General features: G+C 52.5%; 9 protein-coding genes across 9 annotated transcripts; 4 read left to right on the top strand and 5 right to left on the bottom strand.

Moving 5' to 3' along the window:
• Positions 1–501: 501 nt before the first annotated feature.
• AYL99_10551 (hypothetical protein) lies at positions 502–1,383 on the bottom strand (the record flags this gene model as incomplete). The annotated part of the gene is made up of 1 exon (XM_018842057.1): positions 502–1,383. The coding sequence occupies one exon, from the start codon at positions 1,381–1,383 to the stop codon at positions 502–504; it is 882 nt and encodes a 293-aa protein (XP_018688945.1).
• An 807-nt stretch (positions 1,384–2,190) lies between these two features.
• AYL99_10552 (hypothetical protein) lies at positions 2,191–3,627 on the bottom strand (the record flags this gene model as incomplete). Its single annotated transcript, XM_018842058.1, has 1 exon — positions 2,191–3,627. One exon carries the CDS (start codon positions 3,625–3,627, stop codon positions 2,191–2,193), a length of 1,437 nt encoding a protein of 478 aa, XP_018688946.1.
• A 934-nt stretch (positions 3,628–4,561) lies between these two features.
• Positions 4,562–5,134, top strand: AYL99_10553 (S-(hydroxymethyl)glutathione synthase; the record flags this gene model as incomplete). The annotated part of the gene is made up of 1 exon (XM_018842059.1): positions 4,562–5,134. The coding sequence occupies one exon, from the start codon at positions 4,562–4,564 to the stop codon at positions 5,132–5,134; it is 573 nt and encodes a 190-aa protein (XP_018688947.1).
• Positions 5,135–5,720: 586 nt separating this feature from the next.
• On the bottom strand, positions 5,721–6,427 carry AYL99_10554 (hypothetical protein; the record flags this gene model as incomplete). The annotated part of the gene is made up of 2 exons (XM_018842060.1): positions 5,721–6,056; positions 6,275–6,427. 2 exons carry the CDS (start codon positions 6,425–6,427, stop codon positions 5,721–5,723), a joined length of 489 nt encoding a protein of 162 aa, XP_018688948.1.
• A 2,001-nt stretch (positions 6,428–8,428) lies between these two features.
• On the bottom strand, positions 8,429–9,007 carry AYL99_10555 (hypothetical protein; the record flags this gene model as incomplete). Its single annotated transcript, XM_018842061.1, has 1 exon — positions 8,429–9,007. One exon carries the CDS (start codon positions 9,005–9,007, stop codon positions 8,429–8,431), a length of 579 nt encoding a protein of 192 aa, XP_018688949.1.
• Positions 9,008–9,877: 870 nt separating this feature from the next.
• On the top strand, positions 9,878–10,649 carry AYL99_10556 (hypothetical protein; the record flags this gene model as incomplete). The annotated part of the gene is made up of 3 exons (XM_018842062.1): positions 9,878–9,906; positions 9,954–10,095; positions 10,152–10,649. The coding sequence occupies 3 exons, from the start codon at positions 9,878–9,880 to the stop codon at positions 10,647–10,649; spliced, it is 669 nt and encodes a 222-aa protein (XP_018688950.1).
• A 282-nt stretch (positions 10,650–10,931) lies between these two features.
• On the bottom strand, positions 10,932–11,402 carry AYL99_10557 (hypothetical protein; the record flags this gene model as incomplete). The annotated part of the gene is made up of 1 exon (XM_018842063.1): positions 10,932–11,402. One exon carries the CDS (start codon positions 11,400–11,402, stop codon positions 10,932–10,934), a length of 471 nt encoding a protein of 156 aa, XP_018688951.1.
• A 2,366-nt stretch (positions 11,403–13,768) lies between these two features.
• On the top strand, positions 13,769–15,445 carry AYL99_10558 (hypothetical protein; the record flags this gene model as incomplete). The annotated part of the gene is made up of 1 exon (XM_018842064.1): positions 13,769–15,445. One exon carries the CDS (start codon positions 13,769–13,771, stop codon positions 15,443–15,445), a length of 1,677 nt encoding a protein of 558 aa, XP_018688952.1.
• Positions 15,446–15,922: 477 nt separating this feature from the next.
• AYL99_10559 (hypothetical protein) lies at positions 15,923–18,025 on the top strand (the record flags this gene model as incomplete). The annotated part of the gene is made up of 1 exon (XM_018842065.1): positions 15,923–18,025. The coding sequence occupies one exon, from the start codon at positions 15,923–15,925 to the stop codon at positions 18,023–18,025; it is 2,103 nt and encodes a 700-aa protein (XP_018688953.1).
• Between the last annotated feature and the right edge of the window lie 141 nt (positions 18,026–18,166).

An 18,166-nucleotide genomic window follows, 5' to 3' on the forward strand; every position in this document is an offset into this window, starting at 1 on the left:
GGAAAAAGGTCTGGAGGGCAATCGGCCAGCCAGTACTTCGAATGTAGGGAATGGGAGTATGCACACTCAACACTCTCGAGGGGTTCTGGTAGCATTTCGCAGTCGCAAAATCTATCCGAACTATTAGGGAAGTTTATCTGTATCACTTCCTTTGACTCTTCTCCGTCACGAGGGCATATCTGATCATCATGGATCAAAGTGCAGGATCCGTCCGTGAAATTCTCTGAGGCGTCAAGCCCCGTCAAGCATATGCTGGTGGTATTGTAGTCCACCGGCTTCCGGCCATTGACGCCCAGCATAACCAGCAAAGCAACCAACCAACCAAACAAGACAAAGGGGGCGTTGCTCTAGGTCCTGCCCGGCAATGCTTTCTACGCAAGTAGACTGGCACGAAGCCATCCTCATGCAGTCCCAGCCTGTCGCAATTCGGGTGGCGCCGTATATATGTTCACCGCCTCACAAGACGACGGAGCACGACATCGATTCCATCGGAGAGTTCGTTCACACCACCACAGCAGAAGTAGTCGTCGTGATGGGAAAGATGGTCACGATAACTGGGAAGCTCGGATCGGGTGTCATGTCCGCATCCGACGGCGTCGGGGGTGTGCCGGACTGGAATGGGCAATCTGCGTTTCCACTCTTGCCGGGAGATGAAGTTTCAGCCGCAGACGGACTGGTCGTTCCGGAATACCACGATTGCGTGACCAGATTTGGTTGAGGCTCGGGCACAGGAGGGGCGGGCGTGGATAGCGCTGTGGTCGGCGGAAGCGTCCGCACCCATGCAGCTGCCGTCAGTGTCGAGTCTGCTGAAAGGACGGGCGGTGAGGAGTCGGTGACAATGTCAGAGACGAATGTGGCGCTTGACAGGGCCGTGGCGGTCCCGATGACCGTCGATGCCTGCATGTCGCTAGATTCAACGGAGGACGAGTTTTGCGAGCTCGGAGAGCTCAAATCAATACCGTTGGTCCCATTCCCCGGCCCAGGAGACGGAGATAGAACTTGCGTTATTTGAGGGTCGTTGGCGTTCGTCACATTACCCGTGTCAAAAGGGTAGAACCTCGGCCGGGGACGGTGCTCTTTAGCCCCCCTCTGGAGTCGCTGGGATTGAATGTATCGAGTTGGCATCAGCATGGTGTGAGTCGAGGTGGGTGCTATCCTGATGTCGTCTGATAGCGAATATTGCCATCGTTTGCCGTGCGTCCCGGTTTCTCTCGCGACATGTACGTCGGCGGCCGCACCAGTCTCGCGGGGCGCCTGTAGTGGAAAGTCATGTCTGATTGTGATTTTTGGTAATATCGGGTCTGGAATAGGCAAAGCCGAGCCTAATCTTATGATGAGAGCGAGTGTTGCGGCCATCATGCCGAAGAGACTGAGCGGGACCATGGGTGTTCTTCTTGCTCCGTAGAGGCCAGTGCTCAAAGGGCCAAAGCATCAAGAGCGGTCACGAAGCACTGACGGCCGCCGTTGATATATGCGGTTGCAAGGGAGAAATCGAGGCATTTCCCTACCTTGCATCTCGGGGAGCTCCTTGACAAAGGAACAGAGAAGAAGTCACCTACCCCAGTCGTCACCGGGCAGAGCTATCTGCAATATGACCACATCGTCGAACAGCGCGTAAAGACGAGGGCCAGTGGTGACGACCTCATCACTCATCTCCCGAACCGTTGTACGGGCACAGCCCAGCAGTCTGCCATCGAGGCGCCCGTATCCAACAATAGACCCCGTTTGACGCGGGATTCTCTGCAAGATCCCTGCTCCACAGTGCCGGGCATTCTGCGGGTTCAGCGCGTTTGGCTGGTCGCTGAGTAGGCCACGCAGGAATACTCGGTACTCGTGGCTGGCTGCAACGAACTACGAGTACGGGGTGAAGTGCCGTGAATCAGCTTCCTGGATATATGATTGGTGGTAGGAGCGAAGGTTGAAACGATGTTGAAACACTGAAAGGGGTTGCGGGGGTTGGATGTTTAGCCGTCAGGGGCAAGGCTGAGCTCACATCCAGGTGTTGAGATGTCAGCCTCTGGAAGTCCGGCATCTGCCCTACACGGTTCTATGGGCATCAGAGAGTGCAGAGATTGCAACTATCGACTAGTCTAGACCTCAAGTCCTCAAAGGAGGAGTTCCCGCCTGCGAACCAACACGATCATGCTTCGGTCATCTCTGGGGCCAGTGTCCCTATCCGGTTCAATCGCTTCAATAATAGCTCGCCCCACTGCCATAATCCCGCTGCGTACCAGGGAAAGCCCCTGCCGGTGCTGTCGTTGTGTCTTCGTTTTCGTCCGAGCTGTTTGCGGCGCCCAGTTCATCGTCGTCAGGCGGCGCCCTCATTGCTGCCAACTCCCCTTCCTCCAACGGTGCCGGTTTCCATTTCTCGTCTACCGGCATGTTCATCCCGCTAGGCAGCATTGCCAGCAGCGGTTTCCACTCCGGAATCAGCTGGACGTTGATCGTATCGTTCTGTTTGTTGAACTTTTGGTCCAGATATTCTATAATCCGACCTTCCTCGAGCTTGCCACCATCCATTCCCCACGTCATGCTACCCTTTTCGATCCGTTTGTCTTCTCTTCGTTCAATCCAAGATGACTTTAGCTTGCCCAAACCCGAAGACTTGGATCCATCTTTTCCCACTTCCATTCCCAACTCATTCATGGCTGCTCTTAGCCACGCGATTGCTTTCCCTACCTGGCCTGCATGTGTGTCTTCCTCCAGAGCCTGGAATCTGCAAGCTTTCGCCCGTGACGCTCGGTGGATACCATCACAATATTCGAGTAGCTCTTTCGATGCCTTAGTAGTCTCGACCTTCAGTCCTACAGCGGCAGCAGAAGCATGTTCTGCCGCTCCGATGCAGAGCCGAGTCAGGACTTGGCCCCGAACCTTCTGGATCTGTGGAGCTCTGATCATCCACTCTTTGTCGTCCTTATTTCGTGACTGAACGAGTATGGCGGGATATGGGTCTTCCTTCAGCACACAGAGCAAATTAAATTCGGCATGGGTCAAGTGTTGCAAAGCCGACTGTACACTTGTCGACACGTCAACCGCAGCGGGCGGGAATGTCGGAGGTCCATCGTTTGAAGAGTTTGCCCTCAATAGAAGATAGGAATGGATCGCGTGTGCCGTCTTGAGGCACTTGGAAGCACTTTGGATCAGCGATATCCGCTGTTCTGATGTCGGATTGACTGAAGAGTAAAGCCCAAGGAGAGATTGCCTTGCCAGCAGATTCTGAATGAGCGCTAGCGTATGGTGCACAAAGAAAAGCTCGTAGTCAAGCCCCTTGCCCTTGACCCTCTCGTTCTCACGGCCCGGAATGGCACTGGAGCCGAGGGTTGGCCGCCATTCAATTTCAGGTTCCTTTGCAAGTGCAATGTCGACGACCTCACCAGCCACAGGCTTGCCAGATAACGCGACGTCGAGCGTGACAAGGTAGCGTATGTAGCTTTGTACCGTGGAAGCAAGAGACAACAGGTTTGTAGCTTGGTCCGTCGCTGGCAGTCTCTTGTGAGCCTTCAGCGCCGCCCGGAGGGCCGCTCGCTGAGATGTTGCAGCGGAAGGGAGCGACGGGTGGGTGGATGAGATAAGGCTGGCCTGAAAGGAGATGTGGGAGGTGGTGGAAAGCACAAATGGAAAGGGCATATTTTCGTCACGGTTCCGCCTGTAGAGAGGAGATCATGGTACTTCACTACGACGCTGGCTTCTGGAATCGTTGATGAAGGGGGCTGCACATTGATTCTCTACCTACAAAGTTTGTTCGTTAGGTTACGTATATCCCGTAGGCGCCCAGGCGTCCAGGCTCGAAGATGTCGCCGATTGACGGATAGGGTCGCTGTACTCTGCCGAACTCTCGACTCCTGGGAATCACTGCACCGTGGCAGTGCAATTCCATCCTCCTTCACTCCGGTCCATATCGACTGTCTCTGTCTTCGGGCCCCGTACCCCTCTTCCATCTGGCTTTCAGGTCATAACCGGCAGTTTTCTGGCCTCATCTGCCTGATTCCCACGATTGAACGCCTACCGAAATACCCCCAATGGATAGTGACATGCGGGCCTGTTTAAGAGACGGCGAGGTCGGGACTTCTACATTCGCGTCAACTCCACCTCGCTTGCTGAGTCTGACACGACATTTCCCGAAGATGAAGGAGACTTCGGTGTATCCCCGCAACTGCCGATCGAGTGTGGAAGCAGAGCATTCAGCTTGCGTTGCAAGGACTCACCGTTGCCCAGGGTCTTTTCTCTCACCATCGGACCTACGGGTTGCACAATATGGAACTTGAATGGGGTTGTTTTGCTCAAAACGGAGCAGATGAGCGAGGTGCCTAGACGAGTTGGATCAATTCGTTTCTTTACCCCTCATATGATGCGAGCATAAGACGGTGCCAATGGCATTCCTATAGCAAGGGTCCAGGGCTCTATCTACGGAAGAGTCCACTGCACGTATCCGATGCTGTGCTGAGGGTATAAAGGTGCGTGAGAACCCCAGTCGGATCGTTCCGAAGGCGTCTTCAACTTCAGCCATTACCTTTCTTATTAGCTGTCTTCTATCCCACCAAACCATATGGACATGAGCACCATGGCACCATCCATTCACCCTCTCGTCGACAACGGCATCACCAAAGGCAAAGACAACTTTCCAGGCGGCACCCTGCGCTGCCACTGTTCTTCCGATCCCGTCGAGGTCGAGTTGAAAGGCAATGTCCTCCACAATCATGTCTGCGGCTGTTCTCAGTGCTGGAGGCCCGAGGGCGCTCTCTTCTCCGTCGTGGCAGTCATTCCCGGCGACAACGTGCGTGTCACCAAGAACGCTCACAAACTCGAGGTGTTGGATCCAAACGCCACCATCTTGCGCAACGCATGCAAGGAGTGTGGTGTCCATATGTACGGGCCAATCGAAAAGGACCATGCATTTAAAGGGTTGTACTTCGTGCACGTTGACCTGAGCGATGAGAAGGGCTGGCAAGAGCCGCAGTTTGCGGCCTTTGTGTCCAGCCTGATTGAGCAGGGCTATCCTCCGGAGAAGATGGATGAGGTGCGGAAGCGGTTGCGGGAGCTAGGATTGGAGCCGTATGATGTGCTCAGCCCGCCATTGATGGATGCCCTGGCTACCTTCGCGGCTGAGAAGGCGGGCAAGAGGAGCAAACTTTGAAGTCCGGTAAAATAACAAGGAGGCCGGTATGAGACCTGCATGGGAATGGAAAAGGTCCTTGGACTTTCAATTTAGCCACAGGAACCTTGTGCTCGGCCACCATGTCAGAGCTCCCGAAAATGCGTATAGGTGAACTCTTTCTAACTTGCCTTCTCCCTGGGAAACCGGTTTCAGTGGAATCAGCATGTCCAGAACAATGAAATTGCTCATGATGCAGACCCTCGACGTATAGTCGCGGGAGCATTTCTCCATTGTCAACGTTTGGTGTTTTCACTTTGTACCTGGGGATTTACAGACTTCGGTGGATAACAGACAGATGGACGATTACTCATATTATGGTCTTGATTTAACGTATCGTCCTTTACACTGCTAGCACGCCACTAAGCCGGGAACACAATGGCTTTTCAACCATCCATATAACGCCCGAGGGAGCATCACCAGGACAAGAGCGGAATCATCTGGAAATTGGCCTCCATTGGACCACGCCATGTTTTATGTACATAGTTCTTCCCATGGCGAGAAGTTGTGTGTCAGATGGTCTGCGCTTGTCTCCAATCTCCCCCACGTAGCCGAGTTCTTTTTTTATTCAGTACAGCGTTGCGCCGCCCTTTCCCGTTGTATTGCCTGGTCTGTGATCTGTTCCTCTGGATCCCTTAGCCTCTTGTGCACTCGGGTAGTCTGTATGAACCTCAGGGCCGCCTGCGGGGCCATCCACGCCGGGAATGTAATTCTGCTGTTGGCCGCGGAAACCGGCTTCGCGCGTCGATTTAAGGAGCTGGAGATAGCGGTCTGTGGAGTTTTTGCGGGCAATTAGATATGATGTAGTCCGCGTCGAGTCATAGCAGATGGACCAAGGGGTCATTACCTCTGTATTTTCCGCACTTTTCAAGATGATTGACTCCTTCTCGGGCGTAGCACTTGCCTGTGGAGATAAAATATTAGAATAGACCATCAAATGCATGCTGGGCAATAACGTGGTTGTTGGATGCCAATGTTCAATGCCCAACCCTTCAGGAAAAGCCATGACATCTTAGGCGCGGGTGCTATGCGGGCACACGTCTGTTTTCCTCTCTGCAGTCGAGTTCCTGAAGACAGTATTACAGAAAGCACGATCCGGAACTTACCCATCTCCTCTCCTACAAGTCTTCTCATCATCCTCTGAACCCATTGTTCTCGAACAATTGCATCTCTTGCATCTGCGACTGCCTCATTGTCTTGGAAATCGACACCTTGGAATGTTGGGGGGACTTTGGGTTTCTGGCGCAGAAACAGCTCTGATTCAGGCGTAGGCATGCTGGAAGTTGTATCGGGGCTTCGTTACAGAATTCGAAGGTCTGGTCGAGGCTGTTCGAGGGGTGGAGATGGAGGATTATAAAGGGAAGATACGCTACGTCTCCCTTGTACGGTGGCTTGCCCAACTCCTGGCGGATACGTTTCGGTAGAAAGGCACCGGTATAAAGCCCCTTGTGAGGAGTCGAGAAGACGCAGCGGGTTCCTGGTGCACGTCGTTCACAGAATCAACTGCCACGACCGCTAGAGCTCAATCCAAGCTTCCCCGAGTGCCAAGCTCCCTGAACTAAAAGCGGCCAGAGAAACCACGTCAGCTTCGTCGTGGAAATTGGCCGCATTAGCCAGGTTCTGGGCGCCGCCTTAAGAGATGAGGTTCATCATGCACGAAGTATCTAGGTAGTTAGAAATGGCATGCATATCTTTATCAACATCAAGGACCGTTTGTCTACGAATCCAGTTTGCCCCAAAGCATGAGCTTAATACAGGGGCACTTCCGGGAGAGAAACTGAAATTCCACCTGTTTCACAGCATCCCCAATCTCATAAACTCGGCAGAACATCGCCTGAGCCTCGATTTAGGTGGATTGTCTCAGTACATCTGAAAATGCCGCAAATGACAATCTCGGGAGGGATTTAGAGAAAGGCCGAATTGGAGTTTGCTCAGGAGATTCCGGCCTCGATTCTTCAGTGTTGCTCTGTTGAGATTCCTGTGCTGTTAACAGCACGTCCCTGACTGGATCCGCTGCTTCTGTTGGAGGCCCCAGAGCGAGAGGATGAATATCGCCGTCCGCCTTCGTGATCCCTTGCCTCTGTCCTGCTGGAGGTTGGTGTTCCATTATCATCGCAAAGGTCGTGGATGCTCGGAATAACCTTCGTCGCGTCAGTTCCGAGCCCCTCTCGTTTCGTTCCGCAGATCGCATAAGGATCCGCCTCTCAAGCTCTTCGCGCATGGATGCTTCGAAGGCATCAGTCCGAGTATCTCGCCCATCTTGACAGGGAGGACAGAGTCTGTTGATACCGAAGGTGCGCAGTGGATGCGTCAGCTTATCAAGGCAGTGCATGGACGGAGTTGAGTCTGTGAGATCGGTCGCGGAGCTAGTCATGGTATTCAACCGGGCTTGGTAGAGGGTTTGGGTTCTCTTGCATTGTGCTCCTTCCCTGTGTGGTCGATTCGTTTTCAATACTTCGTGTGGGCATCTGGAGTTTGCAATAGGGTTGCTGGACAAGGCGACGTGCCCGCAGGTGAGGAAGATATAGGATGTGTACCAACACATGTTGTCTCGGATCAATTTGTTCATCGCTTCTGTTGGATATCTTGTTTTCTGAATTGAAATGGAGCCTCGAAATGATTGCAATTTGAGGCTTCGGCGGTAAACGGTGGCAACATCGTGGGGCACAAACAAGTCGAACTTCCAGCTCAAAGTGTGTTTGAAGTGCTGCTGTTTCATCATGATGCTCACATCACTCGCTGGTGATATCGACGAGACCTTTCTTTGTCTCTGTGGCCGGGTGTGGTGGCTCTATATCCGAAAGCATGGAGGCATTGCTGTCACCATTGTTGTTCCATTGCGGCGAACAAAGGCCGCAGCCAATGACACCAGACTGCGAGTCTTAGATTTTGTCGCTGGAAAAGGTTTTGTCTTTGCTGTTTCTGTAAAGTGATAAGCGTCGTTTGTTGCGCATGGCCTGTAGGTGTGGCCGTGCCTCTGAGCCTAAACCTAGAGCATGCACAGAGATCTTTGAAATCCAGAGTGAGAAAAGTTGCAAGTGCAATACTGCCTGCCGCGCGAGACGTTGAACAGAGAACTCATTGATGATAAGAGGGCCAGAGCTATAGTGATTGATAGATAACTGAAGAGATTCCATGTGCATAAGGAACGATAAGGATACCAGTGTCCTTAGCTGACATTAATCTCTCTTCTGTAGGCAACTCAGTAGTTGCTGCGGCTCGTTAACCACATTCGACCCGACTGGTCATGAGTCACAACCATACCTTTCTCTTTACTCACTCCTCCGCAGCCAAAACCACAGCCGGTCGACTGGCCTCGTCACGGCCCTCTCTTCCCTGGCCCAGAGCGCTGGCGATATCTGCTTTCTTCCCAGTCCAATCTTCCTGTTCTTCTTCCTCAATCTCCTTCCCAGTCCGCTCTCCCCGTTTGTGTAACTCCCGCTCATGATCGGCTGCTTTCTTGTCCATGTTCTGTGTCAGACTCTCTTCCTCACCATGTCCCCCGCCACCACCTGTTCGCACCGCTCTCGCGACGTCGCCTTCGCCTGGCATCCGCATTTGCTCGCCTTCTAAATTGCTGTCACCTTCGGAGTAGTTTTGCGCATCGGACTGGGGAATTCGTTTTTCTGTGAGAGGACCTTGCTCGCCAGAACCCAAGGCGCCTGGTTTCGCCGCTTCACCGTGTTCTGAAGGGACATCGTGGTTAGAACGGTGGTCGACGGTCTTTGACTGGATAGATGAATTGTCATGTGCCGCGGTTTGTTCTTGGGAGGTCTTCGAAGCTGGATTTTGGCGTTGGTTCAGACCGGCCTGTTGGCTTGGTTGAGAGGGTGCATGTGGATCAAGGCCGGACATCATAGTATTTTGAGTGTTTCGGAGAGTACGTAGGAAGAACGGAAAGTTGAAACCAAGGAACGTCCTGTGTGACAGGAATCCACCGAAAAGTAAAGCGGCAGAGGTTATCAAACAGTGATATCAACGGGACAAGTCAGTATGTTGAGACGTAGCTGATGGGTTTGACGTTGGTTTGCTGTGTAGTTTGCGAGATCTCACCTCGCTAACAGGGATGAGAGGGCGGCGGAAAGAATATCTCGCCAGTAATTCCAGTGAATCTTATAATTTGGTCGATTGTGTCATAACAGTTGATCATTGAACAGTGGGCAGGGTGGGCGGGAGGACATTGACGTCATTGGGGCCAGCCTCGTCTTCATCTTCCGGATCGGAGTTGGGCAAGGCTGAGTCGCCGAAGCAGGTGATCGATAGTTGTCGATGTATCCTAGAAGCACAAACTAGGAGTCGAACACGCTCCCCAAATCAAGTGTTTTCAACGGTACTCTTGACTTGTGCACCCTCTGACCCAAGCCAGTTGCAAGCGCATGTCCTCAGCCTCCACTTGTTGATGTGGGATCTGTCCTTCCAACAGGCCTTCGGACACTCCTCGAGTTTGTTTCAATTATACCGCACCCTGGCCGCATGAGGCGACCTCAGATTCTTTCTCAACAGTCCTTTCTGATCATGCCAAGGTTGCACTTCTCTTCGTTGAGCCTTGCCGCCTCAGTATTTCCTGACCGTCACCTCACGCCAACCTGCCTCGTCACCCACCTATCTCTCCTCACACCGTGGTATCTCCCCAGCATTGACGCTTCACATAACACCATTCAGATATTGAATACCTGACTTGGGCCCTTTTGAAGCGACCTTTTGTCACCTCCAGCCTCCTCAGCTATGCCTGTCGAAGAACCGACAGCTGCACAGTGGGTAGGAGCATCTCCCCTCGAGTCATGTGGCTGACTGTTTTCAGAATTGCTGCAGCGGAAAAAGCCCTTGGAAGGGAGTACAAGGAGTTCAAGAAGGCAATGGAGACTGCTCGGAGACAGAAGAAGATTGCCAGCCGTCTGAAGAGCCTCCGCTTACGCCTCAAAGACCTAACCATCCCTGCAAGAGTTAGCAATCTCGACCCAGTTATATCATCGCTACAGACTCACTAATTGTGCCGTAGATCTACCAGACCAAAATCATCAAAAATGAGAAAGACAATCTCACCAAGATTCCCCACGAAGTCCGAGCCATGATTTTCAAAGCACTGCCACTTAATGCAGACCGCGCCTCTTTGGCCCTCACCTGCAAAACGCAGGCCGCATCATACGAGCAGTTGAAAGCAGAGAGGAACAAGAAGGACTATGACCACCATGTCCCTAAACGTTCCCTGCGAACCCACCGTCTGCAAATGCTCGTCCGCCTCCGTGACAGCATGTCGCCAACACATCGCCTGTGTTATACGTGCCTTCAATTCATCGATGTTCACCATCCAGACAATAAAGGGACCTGGGGAGGGGATCCTAGATCAGTGCAAGGTTTCGAAGCTAACAGAGCTGCCATGGTAGAAGGTCCCCGTTGCCCTTTGTGTGTCGCTGCTGAGAAGCTGGAGACTGCGAAACATAAAGACACGTACAAGAAGTACCTGGCTCTCGCAATGAGCTGCTCTCTGAAAATGTGAGTGGCCAAGGACACAACTTTGAAGGTCAAAGTCTCGAGTGGTTGCCGTAAACGTTGAATCACGCCTGGCCATTGAAGCGCATTCCGCATCAGGGGATTGTCCAGAAGGGCTTTGACCACATGGTTGATATGGCACTGGCAGTTCAGGGCCTTTGTAAAGTGAAGGGACATGACAAGATGTGCTGGGGCAAGCGACCTTTCCTGGTGGAATTTCGATAAGGACAGCGATGATGATATCTAGCGGTATCATCGCTTGTCAAGTCAGAGAAATGGAAATGAATTTTCAAGATTCAGAATTACGTGGGTTCCGCGGAGTTCGTGCCTGGTCTAGTGTGTCCACAAATGGACGGTAGGGAGCTGCAATTGTGTGAGGCTGAAAGCGATCTTGGGTGTCGAGCGATTCATCGGTAGCGCCTGGATATTGTTGCTGTGTCTTGTGAATTCGTTCCAAAGGCTCGCCAACGATGTGATACTTAGCCCACTCTACCGGTGGAGTGCGAACGATGTTTTGAGCAGGTGGGAAGTGTCCAAACTTGGACACATCTACTGCTGTGTCCGCAGCTGCGACGGGGTCCAGCTCATCGACATCTACGCCAGACCGTGGCGAACGACTGAGTTTTCCTGCTTGAAGGTCTTTGACGAATTGCTCGGGGTCCCCCAGAGCGGCGTTTTTCATTTTATCCAGCTCCTGCATGTCCCGTAGCGCTTGCTGCCGCTGAATTTGGAGAATAGATAAGGTGGCTCGCAGAGCCATAGCGTCTGGATTGTCATCGAGGCTGACTGGAAGGGGTTGGGGTGGTTCATCCATCCATTGGGCAGGTGGGAGATCTACCCCTACGCCCTCGTGGGAGGCCAAGCTGGTATGGGACAGCGTGGGAGTGACTGGCGAATAAGAAGGGCGTTGGGGACTGCCGCTTGACTCGTGCTCAACGGTAGTTTGAGGGCGTGCTGGTGTGGAAAAGGGTAAACCATGCTGCGAACCCTTGTCCACCCTGTCTTGTCTGTCATGGTCGGTCATGGTCGACTTGAAGTGTGCGCATGCAGGCGGAGGAGGCGGAGGAGGGACAGGTGGTACGAAGGGGGGAGAGTATGGCCCAAACCGAAGTTTGCCGAAGTTTTAGCTGCGTTGGAGCCACAGCAACAAATATAACAGATTGTGGGATTTGAAATACACCGCCGCAGCTGCTCGTGAAACGAGTTGGGAATACGGCGCGGGCAATCGGTCACGGGGTCTTAAACACAGAGATTGTAGCTCCACAGTAGAGGGAGTCCTGCTTCTCGGCGGCTTTAAAGCGACGGCCCTCAAGTTGACAAACAATACACTTCAAAGAATGGATTTTGTGCGGTTGTCTCTACGGCAAGCATGAGTTGAGGGGTGATGTGAGGCTGTGATCCGCTAGGACGGGGTATTATTCCTACTTGTACGAGGTACGGGTATTATTACTACATACCATAGGTGTGTCCCGGCAATCGCTGAAGGGTGGATCACAAAAGGAACATTTCCGCCAGGACTATTCGCCACTATATTGTGGCTCTTGGCTCAAGGGTTCCTTGTGGGTGGGCAACTGGTCTCCCTGTAAGAGGGTGTCGAGTGTTGCATCCTCATGCAGGTGCAAAAGTCACTTGTGCCGCGTAGCCCTCGCAATCCCATGACTGCCTGCCCTGCCACGTGTTGGTGTGCCCCTGCCCTTCGGTTGATCGTCTCAAACATGCAGGGTGTGTTGGCTCCTCCCCCATGTGGCTTGGAACTTTCTCCTAGGCCTGTCTGTTTATGAGGTGACACAAGGGTGACACATGGCGCATGCTTAGGTGACTAATGACTTTCTCCTGTCAAACACCCTTGAGGCAAAAAACACTGTTGATTCGATCCGACATCTGCCACTCCTTTGGTAGCTTTCTCCTGTGCCCTGTAAACGCCAAGCCGAGAACCCGCCATGGAGGCCACGGCAGGAGAGGAAGAGGAAGATGTTATTGTAGCTAAGCTGAAAAGAGACTCCAGTGGTGTCTTGCTTGACTACGGTTCGGGTAACATCTAGCGGCCATTGAGTCAGCGGCTTGAACCACAAGGGGAACAGAGACAAACACATCGAACCCATACCACCGCGTACTCGTACAGGGGGACCATTTCAGTGCAAACCGCCTGAGGTACCAGCGACTTGTCGCTATCTTTGTATGGGCACAACAGAGGGACAAAGAAGTGGAGAAGTGACAATCACAACGGCAGTGAGGGAGCGAGAGAGTTGGTGGCAGGTGGGCGACTCGAATGGAAAAGAGCACTTGGGGGTTTTACGTTGTTCTTAGCCAATAATGACGCGCTCGACATTCCCCCGAAAATGGAATCCCTTGTAGATGCGGAGTCTATCTGGGACAAACACCCCTAGGTTCTCGTAACAGCAGCCAATCACTCCCACCTTTTGACTTCGTCCATGATTGCTCCCCTACCGATCATCGAGTTTTTTATTCCTTTCCGCTGGGGCGCATGTGCGATCCGCCCTGTTGAGAATCGAGCATCACGTTCCCCGTTGCAGCTCCACACGTGGCTGCTCTTTTGCGTCGTGGTCTTGCTTGCCCTCGCCTCAGCCTTAGCCTCCATTTGTCCATGATGTGCATCTACCCCATGGCGAGAGCCGCTGAAGGTGGCCAGAGGGACATGTCAATCCGAACCCGTTACAGACAGCCCCTGTCCGAGTCTCGTCCAATCTGCCATCGACGATCCCGGGGAAGTCTCCATGTCAACGGCGAAATCCAACGTCTAAGCTTTCTTTCCTGCAAGATCCTGCCTCTCAACGCTATCACTTCCATGCTCACTTTACTTCCTGGACTGCATTGTTCCTTACACTCCAAGCTCCGCCCTCAGCTCCAGTGAACTTGCTGACGTGCAGTCTCAAGTCCCTTGTATATCCTTTTGCCTGCGCAGCGTCCGAGTCGCATCTTGGGAATAGAGCACTCGGCTTCTGCAGCATCTAATTATCCACGCCCCCCTTTACAATCGGTGCTGCGCCAATATATCGGACTCAACACTGCTGGTTGCGTTTGGTACCCCCTTCGGTCATTGCTATGGCAGTTTAACCGTCTCCGCGACCTGTTCCTCTCCCACTATTTGGCCACGCCACTGTGGTCATGCCAACAATTGTATCGGGCATTGAAGAGCTAGAGAGTCGGCAAGGTACATCCAATGGATTGCAGTACGATAGTTTTTCGCCCTCGCACGGTTTGAGCCATCCAGCGCCAAACCGCATCCTAGGCGTGACATTACTGGAAGAGCACCTACAAATGGCCGGTCAAACCGATCAAGATGCGGACTCCAAACCTCTTAGGCCGCGTCTTACTATTCGTGAGCTCCGGGAGGCTGCTCAAAAGGAATCACTGGCAAGCCAAGCTGGTAAGGCTGCTCAGACCGCGCAAGAAGCACGACGCAAATCTACTTCAACACCGCAGAAGAAGCCCTCCATTCTGAGCGGCCTGTTCCAAGTCCGAGAGCCGACTCAAGTTGCCTTGAATCAAGTCGCTACCCAGTTGATCGCACAGCATGGGTCAACAAGCGCCACCAGAGTCCCGAATGTGAGGTTAGAGAAGATGCCGGACTTTGTACCTAGAGTCAATTCGAAATGGGACGGGGTCCCGGAGAGTGTGAGGCGAAGGGAACGGAGAGAAAAGGAAAAAGAAAAGGAACGAGCTAAAAGAGACACATTTTTCTCAACAGACTCGAGCGCTCGCAGTGACGATGGCAAAGACAAGAGACACACGAATATTGCGAGCCGAAACTCAAGCTCGACGACCGGTTCTTCTTTTGGTGCTCATGGCAGCTCCAGCGGCTCCCAGGGTGCTTCTTCTCGTACGCGATTCTATACCCAGTCCGTCAACTCATCTGGTGACCTCGTTTCACAGAAAAGAACTGATCCCTCGACCTTGTCTCCTTCCTTTACACCATCCACATTCAGTGTGACAGAAAGCTTCTCTGACAAGGCTTCCTTTCTGCTCAATGCCTCTAGCTCGGCTGCTACAAGACTACTTTATCCGCGTGGCAAAGATCTGACATCGGAATCTCGAGATCATTTAGACAAGGGCCAAACACTTTCAAGTTGTCCGACATCAATGGCCAAGGAATACGAGTCGCTCGATTCTCCCGTGGTCACTCAACGTCGGGACGAACGGGGAGAACTTTTCAAGCAGGCTGGCGACACTGCTCCAGATGTTGACGCTCGCTACGCCAGTGCTCGAACGGAGCCCGCGCGGTCTCGATCTATGGCTACCACCAATACCTTTCTGCCACCTCCGACCTCACCGCTTGGGAGTTCTCGAGATGCATCCCCAACCTCTCCGTCACTCCCTGAGCCGCTCTCACGAGGCCGACACGGTGTCAATGAAATGACTAGTCTGCAGGCCGCTCTGTCATCCTCCGAATCTGACGTGCTGAGGCCACTCCCTTCCATAAGAAATAAAGCAGGAGTAAAATCTAACAACGCGTTCCTAGCGGGCGAGGCTCAAGAGCTGGTGCTACCCGATGATGCCGGTGACTGTGACAAGGCAAATCCAGCAGGCATAACCTCGGATTCAGGTCGATTGCGCATTCAGCAAGTTCTGGAGAAACGACCCGACAGCTCTCGAGATCGCCTGGGATTGAGGGCAAGCATGCTTTTTAGCGACGACACAACACCTTGGGAACTGCAAGAGACTAAACCGCCAGCATCACCGAGTCCCTCGCAAGCTAAACATGTTCCAAGCACGAAGACCAAATTCCATAAGCCTTTTGGCAGGATGGGCAAAGAGAAGGAGAAATGGAAGACAGCTGTATAAGCCTCAAGGCAGTTAAAATCATTCGAAGCATTTGAGGGATACAGCTTTCAGATCTGTTGGGCCATCCGTGATAGATGTCGACTTCAGCGCAGCTCCCTCTTTTGGTATGGTTACGAATAATGAACATTCTGAGCGCGTTTTATGTATAGGATACCCTGTGGAGATATTGCACGTTGTGGAAAATGTTGAACGGCATGGAATCAGGCATGTGTGTTCATAATTGGGCATTATGGTGGTGTGGTTTACGATGGAAGATGACTGAGCCGCCAGTGCATTTCACTCTACAGGTATTAAATAATTGGTGGCTTCTGATGTTGCGGAGAAAAAAAAAAAGCGAAGAGCGAGTGGTCTGAGCAACCTCCACACGCGCAGTCTTCATGCAATTATTTCACACTTCGAACTTTATGCGGAGGTGTTCACGACGCCTCTGATTTCCCTGTCAATATTAAAGCCCTGTGAAGCTGTCTATTTTACAAGATGAAACGTAAAGCATTCGAGGATGGAGGATCCCCGCCGAAAAAGCGTGTTGTTTCGGAAGACGACAGCGGCATTCAGTCTGCTTTCCGCTCAGATCTTTTCGAGGTTGACACTCGAGAAGCTTTTCGCAAATCCTATCAATCGTCGAAGCCTTATCCACACGCCGTTGTACCCTCGCTGATCCAAGAACCTCTTCTCCGCTCTGTGCGGCAGGAAATCACGACCCATATTCACTTCACCCTGAAAGAAACAGACATCTATCGCATCTACCAATCCGGCGATCTCGCAAATCTCTCCAGTCTTGATGCCGAATCCCTCAAAAATTTGCCCAGCCTAGTTCGCCTGAGGGATGCTCTTTACAGCTCTGATTTCCGGGAATGGGTATCAGCTGTTACCGGCGCAGGCAAAGTATCTGGTAAAAAGACCGACATGGCGGTCAATGTCTACACCCCAGGAAGTTACCTGCTGTGCCATGATGATGTGATTGGGAGCCGAAGAGTCAGTTACATCCTGTATCTGACAGATCCAGATCATCCATGGCAACCCGAATGGGGCGGTGGGCTAAGGCTGTATCCCACCGAGGCAAGAAGAAACAAAGCTGGAGAGGAAATCAAGGTCCCTCTGGCCGAACATAATCTGAACATTCCCCCTTCCTTCGGTCAACTGAGCTTCTTCGCCGTTCGACCCGGTGAGAGTTACCATGACGTGGAAGAAGTCTACCACGCACAAAGCCATGAAAAGGATGGAGGAAGAATCCGCATGGCAATCAGCGGCTGGTATCACATTCCGCAAGAGGGTGAAGAGGGGTTCGAGCAAGGCATGGAACAAGAACAGGCCCAGAAATCCAGTCTTGCGCAACTCAAGAGCGCTTCAAATGAGTTTGACGAACCTCAACTGGTATTCCGTCATTTTGACGAGCCCCGGGTTGTCATGGATAGTCGGGCTGTCGCAAAAGAGATTGACCCCGGTGACGATCTTGACACCGAAGATGGCATACTTACCGAGCAAGATTTGACCTTTTTGCTTCATTACATGACACCAAGCTATCTAACGCCAGACATGATCGAAGACTTCTCGTCTTCATTTGCCGACATGTCGGTGCTCCAGCTCGAGGAATTTTTCAACCCAGCGTTCGCAGCCGAGCTAAAGGACTACATTCACAAGGTTGAGAGGGAAGAAAAATCCACGGTTCCCATGTCATCGAAATCTCATCACCCTTCGACGTGGAAAGTAGCTCGTCCGCCCCACAAGCAACGCTACGCGTACCTTCAAACTGGGGAGGCGCTACACCGCGACAAGTGTCCGATCTCTCGGATCCTAGCTGATTTGATACACTCGCATGCCTTCAAGAAGTGGCTGGCACTTGTGACAGGGCTGAAGACAAACAGCCTCATTCGCCAGAGCGCGATAGCCCGCAGATTTCGACGAGGAAAGGACTATGCACTGGCATACCCTTACCATGGCGAGACACCAAGACTAGAGTTCACCATTTCAATCACTCCGAGTGAGGGGTGGGAAAGAGATGGAGATGCAGATGAACCAGAACATCGAAAACTGGCGGCTGGTGTGCAAAAACAAGCCAACGGCAGGCGGTCCTCCATTAACGCCTCCGAGGACCAGAATATGAAAAATGGGAAGGCTACCGCAGTCGAAAAGATTTCCGTCTCCACGTCATCCGAAATCGAATTCGGCGGCGAAGAAGTCTACATGGCCGGCGACGATGACGAAGAAGATGGCCTGCTCAATGGGAGCGACTCGCAGCCTCTGCCAAGTGTCGGTAAGAAGCCAGCCCGTGATCCTGCAGTCTACAGAGCTGGAGACGATGAGGACGATGGCATCCTGTTCGCCAATCCTCCGGCCTGGAACAAATTCAGTATCGTGCTCAGAGACAAAGGCACATTGAGATTTGTCAAATACGTAAGCCAGGCGGCACGGGGCGACCGCTGGGATTTGAAAGGCGAGGTGGAGATTGATGAAACTGGTTGGGACGGAGGAGTAGGCAGCGGGGCAGAAGAGTCGGAAGATCCAGATGAGGAGGAGGACGACATGAATGAAGGAGCTGCCGACGAAAATCTGGAAAGCCATGACGAAGACGATGTCTGAGCTATCCTGTCCTGAAGCATAGCCGATACGATGGTCGACCAATATCAGCGGAAGCACAACCCAACCCCTGACATGTGCTGATCTGTACCTTCAGCCCGCACCCATAATCAAACGCCTTCTGTACAAGCTATACAAATTTCG

Source organism: Fonsecaea erecta (assembly GCF_001651985.1).
Source record: "Fonsecaea erecta strain CBS 125763 chromosome Unknown Scaff11, whole genome shotgun sequence".
Lineage (NCBI taxonomy): Eukaryota > Fungi > Ascomycota > Eurotiomycetes > Chaetothyriales > Herpotrichiellaceae > Fonsecaea > Fonsecaea erecta.